General features: G+C 46.9%; 2 protein-coding genes across 2 annotated transcripts in view; both read left to right on the top strand.

Moving 5' to 3' along the window:
* Window positions 1-4972, top strand: LOC117835008 (type I inositol polyphosphate 5-phosphatase 4). The gene is made up of 13 exons (XM_034714358.2): window positions 1-728; window positions 817-904; window positions 1506-1583; window positions 1789-1876; window positions 2099-2203; window positions 2288-2782; window positions 2921-3056; window positions 3174-3367; window positions 3493-3601; window positions 3681-3823; window positions 3920-4182; window positions 4263-4408; window positions 4495-4972. The coding sequence occupies exons 1-11, from the start codon at window positions 702-704 to the stop codon at window positions 4134-4136; spliced, it is 1680 nt and encodes a 559-aa protein (XP_034570249.1). The 5' UTR covers window positions 1-701; the 3' UTR covers window positions 4137-4182; window positions 4263-4408; window positions 4495-4972.
* Window positions 4973-15320: 10348 nt separating this feature from the next.
* The window catches only part of LOC117836996 (cupincin), a 5277-nt gene continuing 5133 nt past the window's right edge, over window positions 15321-15464 (top strand). Inside the window, exon 1 of the mRNA XM_034716530.2 lies at window positions 15321-15464. This exon is cut by the window's right edge and continues 415 nt beyond it. Coding sequence (XP_034572421.1) covers window positions 15379-15464 — 86 coding nt within the window. The 5' untranslated portion in view covers window positions 15321-15378.

Here is a 15464-nt window from a genome sequence, read left to right as displayed (position 1 = left end):
TTGGATTAGAGCGAGCAGGCCGAGAACAGGGGGCGATTAGAATTAGAAAACCCAGAGCTCGGAGGCAGAGAGAGAATGGCCACGCAGCGAGCGGGATAAAAGAGCGCAGATCAGGAGGGGCCAGGCCCGCCCGTAGGCCATTGCGTTTCGTTTTCGCACTGCACGCACCACCATACGCCGCACTGCCGAGCTCTACTCCTGCTACTTCCTAGTCCTGTTCCTGCTGCCTGTGCCGCTACTCTTCTTAACCCCTAGAGCGCGAGGCCTACGGAGGAGGAGAGCATTCGGGATTTCAGGAGCAAAGCGGTGGCGCCTTTGCCATACCGCTACGGGGCTAGGCTGCTGTTGCGGAGCAGAGGCAAGCATTCGTTCCTCCCCCATTACGAGGAGAGGAGAAGATTTGCTGGGTTTTTTGGTTTTTGCTGCAAGGGGAAGATGGATTCTTGATCCCCGGAGCGGTTGGGTTGTTGCGGCAAGCTCAAGCATTTGGCCCCTGTACTCGGAAGTCAATCGATTCGGCCCCGGATTTGCGGCTTCTCGGGTCAGAATCTTGCCTTGAGAGCGGAAATTTGTGCGGGTCTGCGGGATTTGAGGCTTCCTTCCGCCGAGGGCGCGCCCTGCCTTGTTTGGGGGCAGATAGGAGACTCCGAAGAGGGGGGGTACGGATTCTTCCATTGCTGTGGACGGGGAGGTATGAGACAATGAGGGACGAGAGCAACAAGAAGAAGGTATTTGCTTGGTTTTAGTTCAATCTGGGCTTCTTGTTCTGTTTGCTGTGTTTTTGATCGACGCAGTGTCTTGCTTGTTCATGCGCAGCTCTCGTGGTCCAAATCCCTTGTGAGGAAGTGGTTCAACATCAAGTCTAAGGCGCAGGATTTCCATGCGGATCACGATGCGAGCCAAGGTAACGCTACTGCTGCATTTCGGTGACATCGTTTTGATTCAGTGATGAGCATCTGTCGGTACTTCTTTTTGTCATCGCCAAATTGTTTTTAGCTCAGTTCTTAGCTGTTGAAGAACGAATGCCCAAGTCGCAACCAGCGACCTCTGCGTTTTACTTTTGCTGCTTTTGTGTGGTTGGCTCTACCAAACTGGTCATGCGGTTTAGGAATGTTTGTTGGGTGGAATTTTCATCGTCTTGTGCTTGAAGTTTCTTGCGTACAGCAGATTTTTCGGCCTAAGTTCCTAGATTTGATTCAAAGATGGATGCATTAGCAGCAAACATATCACAATCAGACACGGCTATCTTAAAGTCTTTGTTCCTGGTATTGGTCCTTAGAATGTCCCAATCAAACACCTTTTCCCAGCTGATGCAGATGTTTGTCTGTTGCTGCTTGGAATTTTTGTATCGTTCTCATCTCATGGCATGCTTGCCTGTCTAAGTTTCCACTTTCATTTCCGAGATGACAGCTCTGGCTTCCCTGCTCAAACGGACTCAAACAAGTGGCTTCTTCTTTGCATGTGCTGCATTTGTTTGTTTGGGCTAAATTTGCTTAGTGGTTCAGGAAGGGACGGGCATGGTGATGAATGGAGGACCAGCTGCTCAGAGAGGGAGGCAGGCACAGCCAAGAAAAGCAGAACTGGTCAGTTAAAGCATTTGGACCACGCTTCTCTCCCTTTCTCTCTCTTCAGGCATCAAAGATTGCAGCTACCCCCATTTCATTTTGCCAGATATCATCATTTTGCTAGACAGATTTCATTGGTCCTCCAAATAATGCATTTCTCTATGTGATTTTTACCGGTTCATCTGATTAATCTTTGTTTCTGTTGTTTCGTAATGACTTGTAGACCGGTTATCGAAACGGAGTGTAGACCGAATCCGTGGAGTAAGGAATGACTTCGATCCGGCACGCCTGACGGAAGTTCAGAATTACAGGTTGAGTTTTTCAGTGCTTGTGCTTCTTTCCCTTGCGGGCTTAGAAACCTAATGAAACGCGCCGACCAACTAATCTGCTGTGCAGTAGTAGTATGGTAGTGTGCAGCTCAGATTTGAAAATGAGTCAATTGTCATAGAGCATATTTCTTGTAGGTAGTTCTTGCAGTTTGACTTTACTGCAATAATCTGACAAAGTTTTCTTTTGCTTCCTTTCTTTTGTAGAATCTTTGCCTCCACATGGAATGTTGGCGGTAAATCCCCACCAAGGGGATTAAATCTTGATGACTGGCTCCATTCTTCACCTCCAGCTGATATCTATGTGTTAGGGTGTGTACTGCCAAGGCCTTCCTAAATTTTTTAATGGGATTTTATTTTACTATATGCACCTAAACTTGTTTTCCTTGTCGTCAGATTTCAAGAAATTGTTCCTTTGAATGCTGGAAATGTTCTTGGCACTGAAGATAACCTTCCAGCAAAAAAGTGGGTATCCCTTGTTAGGAGGACATTGAATAAGAATCCTGGGTGCTGTTATGGTGGCTATCGCACGCCCTCTCCTGTCCCTGATCCAGTTGTGGAACTAGATGCTGATTTTGAGGGATCATCGAGAAAGCAGGATAATTTCTCAATTTTGCATCGTCGATCATTCAACCTTAGCCGGAGTTTAAGAGTTGAAGGGAACCATATGTCATCACACCCAAGATTGGATCGCAGGTTCAGTGTATGTGATCCAGTTAGCTTGGGAGGCAGGCCAAGTGATTTTGATGGAAATTTCCCATTCATGGGATCACCAGATGATCATTGTATTGAGGAGGATTCAAGTAATGGAGCATATTTTTCACCCTTCACATATGGCTATGGTGCCTCAGCGCCTACGGAAGAAAATTATAGTCTGCAAAATACATCTAGGTATTGTTCCATAGAAGTTTGCACAAGATTGTTGTTGCATACAATTTTTAAACGTTTTATTATTTGAGCTGAGTAGTGCCATTATACTGTGTTTCTGTATTCCTGAAAATGACTGCTTAAATGTTGTGTTCATATCAGGTATTGTTTGGTTGCCAGCAAGCAGATGGTTGGTATATTTCTCACCATTTGGGTACGCAGCGAAATAAGAAATGATGTGAGAAACCTGAAAGTTTCCTGTGTGGGCAGAGGACTAATGGGTTACCTTGGAAATAAGGTAAATGATGTGCATTATGCATGGTTTTCATTTTCGACCTGCTACGCATATTGCTTAGAAATTTATTAGAAAATTGTTCAATGTTCTTGCTGAACATGCTTTTTCTTTTTGCTTCAGGGATCTATATCCATAAGCATGTCTTTGCACCACACAACGTTTTGTTTTATCTGTTGTCATTTGACCTCTGGGGAAAAGGAGGGAGATGAACTGCGGAGGAATTCTGATGTTATGGAAATTCTAAGGAAAACTAGATTTCCTCAAGTCCGTGGTGCTGGTGATGTCAAGTCACCAGAAACAATTCTTGAGCATGAGTATGTAATCTATGCTCTCTACCCCTCCCCCCCGGGGCAATGCTCCTTATTGCATAGTGATGTAGTAGCAACAGGCCAACAGCGAAGTAGAACTAATTTTATATTCCTTCTGTGCCTAACTGCAGTCGTGTCATTTGGCTTGGGGATTTGAATTACCGGATCGCTCTTTCATACTGCTCAGCTAAAGCTCTTGTTGAAATGCATAATTGGAAGCAACTATTGGAGAAAGATCAGGTAATTTGCTACTTCTGTTATGGTACGTCCTTTTCTAGTTAGCATGAGGACCATGTCTGAATTACTTGTTTTGGAACAGCTTCGAATAGAACGGAGATGTGGGCGTGTTTTCCAGGGATGGAAAGAAGGCAGGATTTATTTTCCTCCAACGTATAAGTACTCATTCAACTCAGATCGTTATTCTGGTGTGCGTCCCAAAGAAAAGCGGAGAACACCAGCCTGGTAATTTCTTTTATCCTAGTATCCACCTGAATTGCATCCTGCTTTGAGTTACTCCAAAGGAATTCACTGATGTATATTTTCTTTATCTGATTGAAGGTGTGACCGCATTTTGTGGTATGGTAATGGCCTCATGCAATTGTCGTATGTCCGTGGAGAGTCTCGCTTCTCTGATCACAGACCCGTGTACAGTATTTTCATGGCTGATGTTGAAATTGTCCGCCCTAGAAGAAGGAACATGGGCTATTTCAGCTCCAGAATTGAGGTGGAAGAGCTTTTACCATATTCTTACAGCTCTGGAGAAAAGTTCTACTAATTTGGCTCATATTGGCATATGGAGCTTGTTTTCTACTTTAACTTAGGTAAGCTTGGTCGATTCTCTATAGAACTGCTTGTTTTTACATTTGTTCCTTCTGTTCACACAACTGCCTTGATGACACAGGTTACCGGGTCCCTGATGAACAATAGCTGGGGTCAAAGATTGGTTGGATGATGAGGTGTAACCTTGACTGATTTTTTTATCTGGCTTTCATTGCTAGATTTCAGTCAGATGCTTGAGAAGCACATTGCGCAAAAACTGACATAAAGGTAACCAATTTGTTGACTGATGATTTGTTGCGAAAATCTAGAACTCCTCAAAATTTTGCCTAACATGTTCTCTGCTGCTGTTGCAGGATAGTTGGGCAGTTTTGCAACTAACCATTTGCCTGTGAGCAGCCAATGCTCAAACAAGGATCAGCCCACATCTGTACATAACTACACAGCTCAAGAAACCCTTCGTTTTTCTCTCTTTTTAGGGATGTTAATAAATGTATATCATTTTTCTTCTCCCTTTGCCTTGGGGAAATCTGCTAGTTAGTATGAGGTTTTGGGGGTGTGCATGAGTATGAGCATGAGGTGTAGAATCATTGCAAATCGGCAAAAGGTGAAATGATGCTTGAATTGAACTGATCCTGGATCATGATCTCCGGTGCTGAGGGAACAGTGATAGATTGATGTGACTTAGGAGGTTTGCAAAGGTGTAATCATGTGCATAACTTTTATCCCTGTGGTGCAGTACCTGAGAAGCAAAATGATGCCTGCATTTGCTGTGCTCATTGCTGTGGCAGAAAAAAAAAATTGTTCAGTTAAAATTTTACTAATTCTTGGTCAGAGTCTTGTTTCCTGGATGGAATACATGGTGGCATACTCTACATCAGACATGGTGTCTGGTTAGGAAGCATTCATTTCGGCAAGTTGATTCCTTTTGTAATCTTGCTTACTTTCGTGATGTAATCACTCGTGTTGCCTTGTTGAGAGAGCAGGGTTTGACCACCTTTTGGGCCCAGGTGTAGAGAGTCACGTGCTGTGATCTCACCCTTCACCTACCAGGTTGGCTACCTTGTACCTTCACTTGAATAGGCTTGGCTCGTGAGATGTGATTGGGAATTTAAGATGGCTGGCTTTGACTTCTGACCGGTTGTTGCCTGCTGACGTTTCCCCATTCCCTGGAATCCTAGGTGAAGAACTCTGTAGCTGTCAAAATGTCAAAGGTGAAAGGTGAAATTCGACAAAGAAATCAGTTAAACCGGTAAGATGTGAATTACTGTACGAATACGATCCAGTATATTTACCACGTGTGCAGGTAAATCTGAACAGCAATCGGGCTGGTAAGGTAACTGTTCCCGGGAACCCCGAGATTCAGAACAGAAAAGCAAAAGGATGAGGTAGAATCGATAGATGCTGCTGTGCTGCAAGCAAAGACAGTGAATAAAAAGATAAAGCGGCAGCCCGGTAAAAGGAGAAAAAGGAACTGTAACTGGGTGCATGCAAAGGACGAGCAGAGCAGCGCATCTGCCTCTGCCTGGCTGTTCATCCTTTTGACCGTTAGTCATGAACAATGCCATGGATGGTCCGGCATTGGCGTCGAGATGACACGAGATGCATGCAGAGGGTCGTCGTCGTTGGGCCGACGCCGACCGTATCTTCTCAGATACTGTATTGTATCCATCTCGCATAACCACTGTTTCCCTTGATAATACTATACGCCACCGACCTGTAAACATTTGCCCCGTTGCCGGAGTCGGCTTGTGGCTTGTGTACAGAGTACAGAGCTCGATGGTCGCAGGCAGGCGAGGTGGCCCGCTGCTATTGGCTCTGTTCATCTCGCAGCTTTAGCTACCCTTGCTAACCAACACATTGCCCAGACTTTTGTTGCATTGTGCTCTGTGCGTGCTGTGCTGTGCTGTGTTCTTGCAGTGCTGGTTGGTCCATTACTGCCTCTGATTCCATTAAAAAAAGTAGGAGTACGATCGTTACAGTACTCGTACGTGTTCGTTGGAGTACATATTTTCGTCGCACAAAGTATCCTGGACGCAGTGAAATATATGGGAGCTCCCGACGAGCTAGAGGTCGCCAATAATATGGGGGCGAGGCGAGAATGTGCATGGTACATGACAGATGGTGACGACACGGCACGGCCGGCACGTGCCACAGACCGCTCGCTAGCTGCTCACTCCCCCTCTCTTTGCTGCTATCTTTTTTCTTTTGGCCGTACATCATATCATCTCAGGCACGGTACGGCCGTCGAGGGGTGGAAAACATAACTCCCTGCCCTCTGCCGTCTGCCTCGTGAGCAGCAAGCAGCTGCACGGCACGGCACGGCAGGTGGTACGAATCTTGACGCAGCCCAGGAGGTAAGGTACCCGTGTGCAGTGTCACCCGTTGCATGGCCGTACGCATCTCTGCCACTGAAAACCGATGGATGGGTGGATCTGACTCGTCTTCCTCCTGTGCGCCCGAAACGAGAACTTGAGCAGAAATAAAGGCTAGCTGATGACATCCATGTAGCCCAAGCCCGAAGCTAGCCGAGGTCGGATGGATGGATGGATGGATGGACTGACGAGACGACGAGTAGACGGCCGTGCGGCCGGCCGATGCGTGGCTGGCTGCAGTCGTGGGCCAGCCGTTTGCATTGCCTTGTTTAAGACCTCGGACGCGACGGTGGCCGCAGCTGTTTTTGTTTGCTGGCCGTACGCTTGCATCAGGTACTCGGGTGGGTGAGGCCATGAACTGCATTCTTCGATCTGACGGTCGGTGGGTGTCGGATATAGCGGTAAACTTTTGTCAAAGTATTAAATTTTAGCAGTGTCATGTTCGGATACTAATTATGAATACTAAATATTAGTTAATTATAAAATTAATTGCAGAATTTTTGGACTAATTCGCGAGACGAATCTATTAAATCTAATTAATTCATCATTACCAAATGGTTACTGCAGCACCATATTATCAAATCATGGACTAATTAGGTTTAATAAATTCGTCTCGCGAATTAGACTCCATCTATGCAATTAGTTTTGTAAATAACCTATTTTTAATACTGCTAATTTGTATCAAATATCTGATGTGACATGTGCTAAATTTTAGCGTGGTAACCAAACACCTCGAGACACCGAGTCAAAGTTGGCATGCACATGCGCAGGGATCCCAAATGAATGACCGAAATAGTGCCGCTCGATAACCTACCGTGTCGGAGATTTCGCGCGTCATCGACACGCACGCACGAGGACGGGACGGGCTAACGTACGTCCAGGAGTAGCCCATCAACCCAACAGTTTGTTGTTTGCGTGCGTCGTGACGACGCAGATGCTGTTTCAATCCGTGCCAGCGCCACCGGAGCACGGCTCGGACGCCGCAGTAACCCTGCCTAGTGCCTGGCCGGCTGGCTGGGCGTGCCTCCTGCCACAGTCACAGTCCCATTGCTAGCTACTGTAGCAGTTTAATCCTACTTCGCATGTACTCGATCATATGGTCCTGTTACGTACTAGCTAGGAAGGTGCACCCATGAGCATGACGCTTCTGTACGAACGCACGGACGTACGTACGTACGTGCATGCGTGCGGCATGGAACTGTGGTACGTGCGCGCATGGAATGGATCGGAACAACTACTGTCTCGTCCGACCGTGCACGGCACGGTTTAGTCGGCTACATACGTGCGTCCGGTCAAGGTCAACATGCATTGCCCCCGTTAGTACGACGGTTACCCGAGGCCTCGAGATCCTCTCCGACCAACGCGCCAGTACGTAGTAGCTCGCGCGGGCCCACCTGCCAGTGCCTTAATTCGGTCGACCTTTTATATATGTACACGTACGGCTGTCGTGCATGCGCGCATGCACGCCCGGCGCGATCAGATGAGACCACGCGCCGCTACAGTGCCCGGCCGTTGCCTGCTCTGCTGCGCATGCTGCACACTCCGTTATGCCATGGGATCGATTGAGCTGAGCACGCGCGAGCCGGCGAGCGTTGCGGTACATGCCATTCGCGGAACGCACGCGTCTGCCCAATCGAACCATCAACAACCAAGCCCATGCATACATGGTATGCTGTACAAGGCGTACCGCGTAGTACTGACGTGCGGCACAGTGGTTTTTTTCTTTTAATTTGGGATATATACTTGGAAGAAAATGTATTTTTCATCCTCTAAGTATTGCAAAAGTGTGAGTTTCATCCTTTATATTTTATTTGGTGCAAATCAACTTCTACACTAATTATCCCACCTTAGTTTAACAACAACGGTTTAGTGGCATCTGGCACTGGTTTATGCCACGTAGATACTCAGCTGACTAATACATAATACTGCACCATCCAAATTATTAATCGGACACGTCCTCCACCAATACATCCAAACAGATAACTCCAGCCTCCAACAGTTCAACAACACCAGCAATCCATCCATTAATCACGTGCCCATCAGATCGAGCTCTGCATCGGCAAATCGACGTCCACTGCAGCTGAATCGAGCTCCAGCACCACGAAATTAGGCTCGAGTCCCGCCGCCCAACCAGCCGCTGAATCGAGCTCCATTGCTGCTGCATCCAGACGCGATGCATGTTGCTATCGTACATACATTTATGGATCCACCAGAAGATTTGGACAGTCGTACATACAGGACTGCACATCAAGATATATCTGACATTGAAGCTATGGTGTAGGACAGCGTAGTCTGCGTGGCAAGCCAGAAACTAGTCGAGGATTAGAAAAGTAATCGTGGCAATCAGAGTAGGATTCGACTAATCGAATCCGACTAGTATCTTGTAAATCAACCGACATTTAACCCTACCTCCAGCAATATAAGGTAAGGCAGGGACCTCTCCAAAGCAATTCAATCCAACCAACACACAAGACGTAGAATATTACGCAATCTAGCGGTCAGAACCTGCCTAAATCGTGTGTCTATGTTCACCTTCGAGTCCTTGATCTTGGCAAGCCCCACTAACCAAATGCTACCTCAGGCACACCCCTCGGTAGGTTGCTGAATCTAAACACCGACAGCTGGTGCGCCAGGTAGGGGCCCTCGCTGAGAATCCATGGCAAACTCGATGGTCCAAGTCATCATCAAGCCAATCGTGGCGTTCGAAGCGGGCGCGACGTTCACCTTCGACTCCTAGGTTTGCGTCAAACGACACTGGAAACTTTCACCGCCACATTGCGTCAACCCCAGAGAAGAAGCAGCAAGTCACGAAGCTCCCGCGTCGAGCTCTGGAGGATCTTGTCGAGAATTTTGACGAATTTTCAATTTCTGACTTAGTTAGAGGTTGGGGGGATGAATCCAAGTACAACTCGACTTCCCCCTCTAGTCGGATTGACTTTCACGAGCCGTCACTTAAGCTATTGAGCAAATCGGACTACAACCCAAGTCCATTTCCGTTTGGACTCCGTAACGCGGCTCCTATTTACCAAACTACCCTGTCCAGATCTCAATCCAACACGGATATGATCTAGGATCTTGACTACTACTCGGACCCGGATGAGGAGACCCCTTTATCAGGTCCACAGTTGGGCTGGTGATCACATTGACTCCTCAAGATAGATTCGTCTACTGGCCAAGGATGATGATTCACGCCTCAACGCTTCCCTCGACACACTCCCGTACTAGGAGGGAGCTCCTCTTTCACACATCTATGAAGAAGGTGGCTCCATGGATGTCATCACTTCAAGCTCAGGAAGCTACTCTCCGGAACGAGAACTCATCGCTCTCATCGCTGGACATGAGGGCAAAGAAGAAGAGCCACACGATAAAAACCCACGGCATGAACGTCACTCGGATGATGTCTCGCAAGATGAGCTCACCGCCAATATTGCCGGAGAGGAGATTGAAGCTCAAAGAACTCGACGGCAAGCAAGAAACACCGCAAGAGCAGAGCGCCGCCGCCACCTTGTAGCAAACCTGCCAATCATAAATCTAGATAACGCGTTCGAAGCAGTTCAATCTCATCATCATCGTACTCCCGTTGCTACCATGCATCCGCTGATCTCATTACCCGTGCAATGCTACAGGACAAGTACACTAGACAATTGGCTGAACTAGCAGAGTGCGTGTACGAAAAACTCGATTAGCAAAACCTGACACATTCAGTTCAACGCACCCATCCCAGTGTAGTCAACATGGTAGCCATAGATGCACTCCATACAGACCAAGTCAAATTGGAGGCACCAGACCAAGCCAAGCTGGAGCAGAGGGTAGTCGGGCGGGACCCTCGGGAGGACGTGGCCACCGTGGGCCCAACCCAGAGCTTGAATGCCCAGTAGAAGATCTTCGCAACAAGATCAACGCCGGCCGTGACGCTCGTACCATCATTGACAGACGGTGCCGCGATCGTGAGCAAGAAGTCGAACACCCAGGGGAAGGTTCTCACAGGTTTTCCGCCTTCTCCAGACGTGTGAGGACAATTCTACCTAAAAAATTCAAACCCCCGAGCATCACCAAGTACAATGGCAAGTAGGACCCAGTCCAATGGCTCCGGTACTACTCACTGTCAGTGCAAGCAGCTGGAGGAAACGACGACACCAAGGTCATCTACTTCCCTATCTACATGGAGGTGGCATCACTCACATGGCTTGAATCATTGGATAAGAACTCCATTGACACATGGAAGGACTTGAAGGTACCATTCACCAACAACTATGCAGAGGCAATGTAGCGTCCTGGCAATAGGATCGACTTATCTCAAGTTAAACAACAAGAAGGCGAGACTCTGTGGAGTTAGTTACGTCGCTTCTTCGACAAGAAAGTCACAATTGTGGACATCACGGAGCGCGATGTCGTACACTGCTTCCAGAACGGCCTCTACGATCACCGGACGTTTCAGAACTTTGATAGAAGACGCCCTGGTGATGTCAAATCTCTTAAGATCATGGTACATGCGTGGACAAATGAAGAAGATAGGAAGATCCAAAGGTTCGAGTCTAATCACAACAAGGGCCAGAACAACAATAATCAGAACAATATCCAACGCAACGACAAGAACCGCAACGATCACCCTAATAATGACAACCGAAATAACTACTTGGGAGGTCACAACCGCAAGCGAAAGCCAGCTAATACCATCGCGGCAATGTCACAGTCATCCAAGAAAGGTGGTAGCAGGAATCAAGACAGGCCCTCGTTCAACGAGTTCCTGAAGAAACAATGCTCTAGACACTAAAACGTATCTGACATTGAGTCTATGGCGCAGGACGGCGTAGTCTACGTGGCAGGCTAGGAACTAGTCAAGGATTAGAAAAGTACTCGTAGCAATCAGAGTAGGACTCGCCTAGTAAATCCGACTAGTATTCTTGTAAATCAACCAACCTGTAATCCTAGCCTCAGCAATATAAGGTAAGGCAGGGACCCAGGGCCGGTCCTGAGATTTGGGAGGCCCGGGGCAAAAGTAAAACTCGAAACCCTTTAATATAAACATATACAAATATATATGAAATGATACCAATAAATATTTAAATGTATCTAAAAGCAATATTCATATCAAATTATTTATACATATTATCTTAAAAGTTTCTTCTAACATTTCTCGATGCAAAGTCACTTTTGATAGGGTTGATGTCAATCTCATCCAACATATTCTTCTCGATACATAATGTTGCCAAACCATTTAACCTCTCCTGAGTCATTGTTGACCTCAAATAGTCCTCAATAACTTCAACTTTGAGAAGCTTCTTTCAGTCGATGCGACGGTCACAGGCACAGTAAATAAGAGTCGGTAAGCAATGAAGATATTAGGATAATTAATAATTAATGGTATGAAGAATTGAGGAATTGGCAATCGAATCACCTGATCACATAAGCAAATTGGCGCGAACCGCAAGATCCACAAGCAACAAGCCGATTGGTCAACGGAATACACGCACGCTGCAGATTGGTTAGGAACAGCGATCGCCGGGCCACCGGGTTGTGTGCGCGCACATATACAGCGATGAGTACCATACCTAGAATCCTAAATGGTGGCGTAGATCCCTGGACAACGGTGTATGAGTTTTGACAGTGGCCCCCTGGACGCCGGCATGACGCGTCGCATACGAGTTTTGGCAGCGGCCCCCTGGACGATGCGCACGAGAACTCGAGTTTCGGCGGCGGCGTACGAGTCGAGTTTTGGCGGCGGCGTACGAGTCAAGTTTCGACGGCGGCCCCCTCAACGACGCACTCACGCACGCGTACGAGTTTCGGACTTTCGGCGGCGGCCCCCTGGACGACGCACTCATGCATGCATACGAGTTTTGCGACGCACGTGTACGACTTGGAGTTTCTATCTGCGCTGCGTTCGTTCCTATTCTTCCCATCCTAATCCTAACCAGGCCTACGTTGCCTATTCTTCCCGTCCTAATCCTAACCAGGGCTACGTTGCTTTGACCTGGGGTAGGCCCTTGGGATTTGGGGGGCCAGGGCGGCCGCCCCCTGCCCCCTAGGGCCGGCCCTGCAGGACCCCCTCTAAAGCAATTCAATTCAACCAACACATATGACGTAGGGTATTACGCAATCTAGCGGCTGGAACCTATCTAAATCGTGTGTTTGTGTTCACCTTTGAGTTACTGATCTCAGCGAGCCCCACTAACCAAACGCTACCTCGGACACCCTCCTCGATAGGTTGGTGGGTCTAAACACCGACAACTGCTGCTATGTGTCAGGAGCTTCTACCTTGGCTGCTTGCTCGGGCTTCACCAACAGGCAATCCGTAGCTCCATGTGATTCGTGTGTTAGCCCCAACTTCCTAGTGTTCTTAGGATGTCACATGTGAGTAGCAGCAATTCATTTACCGGACTTCCATGGGAGTGTTTTTGGTTTGTGGATTGGCGGAGCTCATAGCTTCAAGAATTTAGACTTTGCCATAGCTGCCATGCGGCCCATTAGTCTTGATGCAAATTTATGCCCTTATGCTATCAAGTTGAAGGAAAACACGATGATAGTGACATGTTACATATCTCAAATACTCACCATGATACACAGTTTTGCATCCGTAGACGCTTGCTTCCACCGTGTGGCATCAACGATTAGTAAACATATGATGTGGCTTAGCGGTGCTTAGTCATACGATTGCATGGCATAAACCGTTGTTAAACTGAGGTGGGATGATTAATGCACCAATTTAATTAGTTAAGGGATTCATTTGCACCAAATAAAATATGGGGGATGAAACTCACACTTTGCAATATTTAAAGGATGAAAAATACACTTTTTCCTATATACTTCATCTTGCGTGCTTCTTGCGCGCGCCATGATAGTTGATAGATGCCCGTGGCTTTTGACGTTCCATAACACAAACGGGACTCTTACAATTACTGGCCCTATTTGTTCCAGCCACTGACAATGTATCATAACACATACTATATTTTAGGTATGTATGATACCTTTTCCTTTCCTTTTTATTTTTATTCCAGCCTTCTGTTACAACTATGATCATGTCTATTTTTTTAGATTAAGGATCATATCATCCGACCTCGATCATCCATACGTGGATGTCTACAGCCAAACACTTACAACCTCGATAGAAAAAGCAGCACTCAGACTGCTGCTGAAGCACTAGACTTCTCATTCAAATTCAGACTCAGCTGGATAAAAAGCTTCTAGAACTCCCTAAGACCGAAATATTCCTGAACCATCTCCCAGGTAAGCTGAAGAAGAACCTCTCCAACACCACAGCACCATCCAGACATGTCCTGGAGCATGACATGTTATGACTGAAGTCTTCTCTTAAAGTTCCATCCATATTTATTGAAAAACTCCAAAGCAGTAGCTTCAAGTCTGCTGCAGTTCTTCTTCAAAACAATTTTCTCTTCCTCCTTAGATAGCATCACCCATGCTCTTGTCCATAAAGTCCTTCTAAAAATTACTTGCAAAAAAGAATTAGTGATAGTTTCTTTGAACAGCACATCATTTCTATTCAACCATATAGCCAAGCAAAGTGCTGAATCTCCTATAATCATCTGGTTTCTATACTTCCACGGATAACCTCTAGTCCAAGAACTCAGCATACTAGCATACTAGGAACACTAACATGTGGTTGAATTTCAAATGAAAAGAGCATTGTATTCCAAATAAATCTTGCTATATGACAATCAAAAAATAAGTGTTGCACTGTCTCTTCAGAGTTAAAAAACAACACTTGGTACTTCCTTGCCATCTTCTCCTAGCAAGGTTGTCCTTTGTTAGAATCACTCCCTTTTTCATATACCATAAAAAGACCTTGATATTTAGTGGTATTTTTAACCTCCATGCTACACACAAGGAAGGTGTTCCTTCAGCTTGCATTATCTCTCTGTGCATTGACTTTAATGTGAAATCTTTGTTTTTTTCAAGTTCCAACAAAATATATCTTCCTGATCATCCATGCCATGAACTGCTATCTCAGCCACCAACTCTAGCTATTCAGTTAATCTGTGACCTGTTAGAGCTCATCTGAATGACACATTCAAGGGATAGAGCCACATACTTTGACCACAATCTCATTTTTTCTCCTGACTATATTATACAAAGATGGGAATCTCTCCCTCAAAGCTGCCTTTCCAATCCACAAATCTTCCCAAAATCTAATTTTCTTCCCTTTACACTTCAAACATGATTGATAAAAAAGATCAGGAAAATGTCTATTAGATTGTAACATGTGCATATGTACATGCTTCAACAATTTCTTAAACCTGATTGATAAAAAAGATAGGGAAAATGTCGTGTTCCTTGTTGCGTCGTGGTTGGGCGTGGGGCGACGTGCGTCCTCTTTCTCTAACATTTTCAATTTTTGTAGACGATCTAATTTTATAATTTTGAAGGCAAAACATATGTTTCAATCGAAGACCCCTGAACCATGCATCTCCTTCCGTGGTACGGAGTAAATGCTACTGCAGGATGCAGATGTAACGAGGCTAAAGAAAGCACGAAGGGCGTCATGGCGACGACGCAACACCGTCAGGACGATGTGCGTGACAGCCCAACTCAGCCAGAGTCCCAATTCCCCAGCATGCGGCCCCATCTGCTCCTCCTCGTGAGCTCGTCCCCACCTCAGTCACCGCTGTCGCCTCGCCGCAGGCAGCCCCAGCACCAAGATCAGCACGCGCGGATGTGGCCGAGCGCGGGCAGCTCAGCGTCGCCCCCGCGCGCTCCACATCGCCCTCCCCCTCGCCACGTACGCGCACCGGCCCTCCACCTGGCCGCGCGCATGGCCCGCGTCACCTCTTCATATACCGCCACCGCTCGCCTCGATCCCTCGCATCGAACGCACGGTCGAACACACCAGTGACACCACCACCACCGATGGGCGCCATGAAGAGATCGCCGCTGGTGCTCCTGCTCCTGCTCTCCCTGCTGTGCTCCTCGCTCGCGCTCGCGTCGTACTCGTA

Source organism: Setaria viridis, chromosome 9 (assembly GCF_005286985.2).
Source record: "Setaria viridis chromosome 9, Setaria_viridis_v4.0, whole genome shotgun sequence".
Taxonomy (NCBI): Eukaryota; Viridiplantae; Streptophyta; class Magnoliopsida; order Poales; family Poaceae; genus Setaria; species Setaria viridis.
This window is presented reverse-complemented; position numbering and strand designations above follow the sequence as displayed.

What these genes read in the sequence shown, in the direction of transcription:
- LOC117835008 (XM_034714358.2), top strand. Translation starts at nt 702, where the DNA reads ATGAGGGACGAGAGCAACAAGAAGAAG. An exon ending in ACGAGAGCAACAAGAAGAAG is followed by an intron (nt 729 to 816) that starts GTATTTGCTTGG and finishes GTTCATGCGCAG; the next exon opens with CTCTCGTGGTCCAAATCCCT. An exon ending in TGGGTTACCTTGGAAATAAG is followed by an intron (nt 3,057 to 3,173) that starts GTAAATGATGTG and finishes TTTTTGCTTCAG; the next exon opens with GGATCTATATCCATAAGCAT.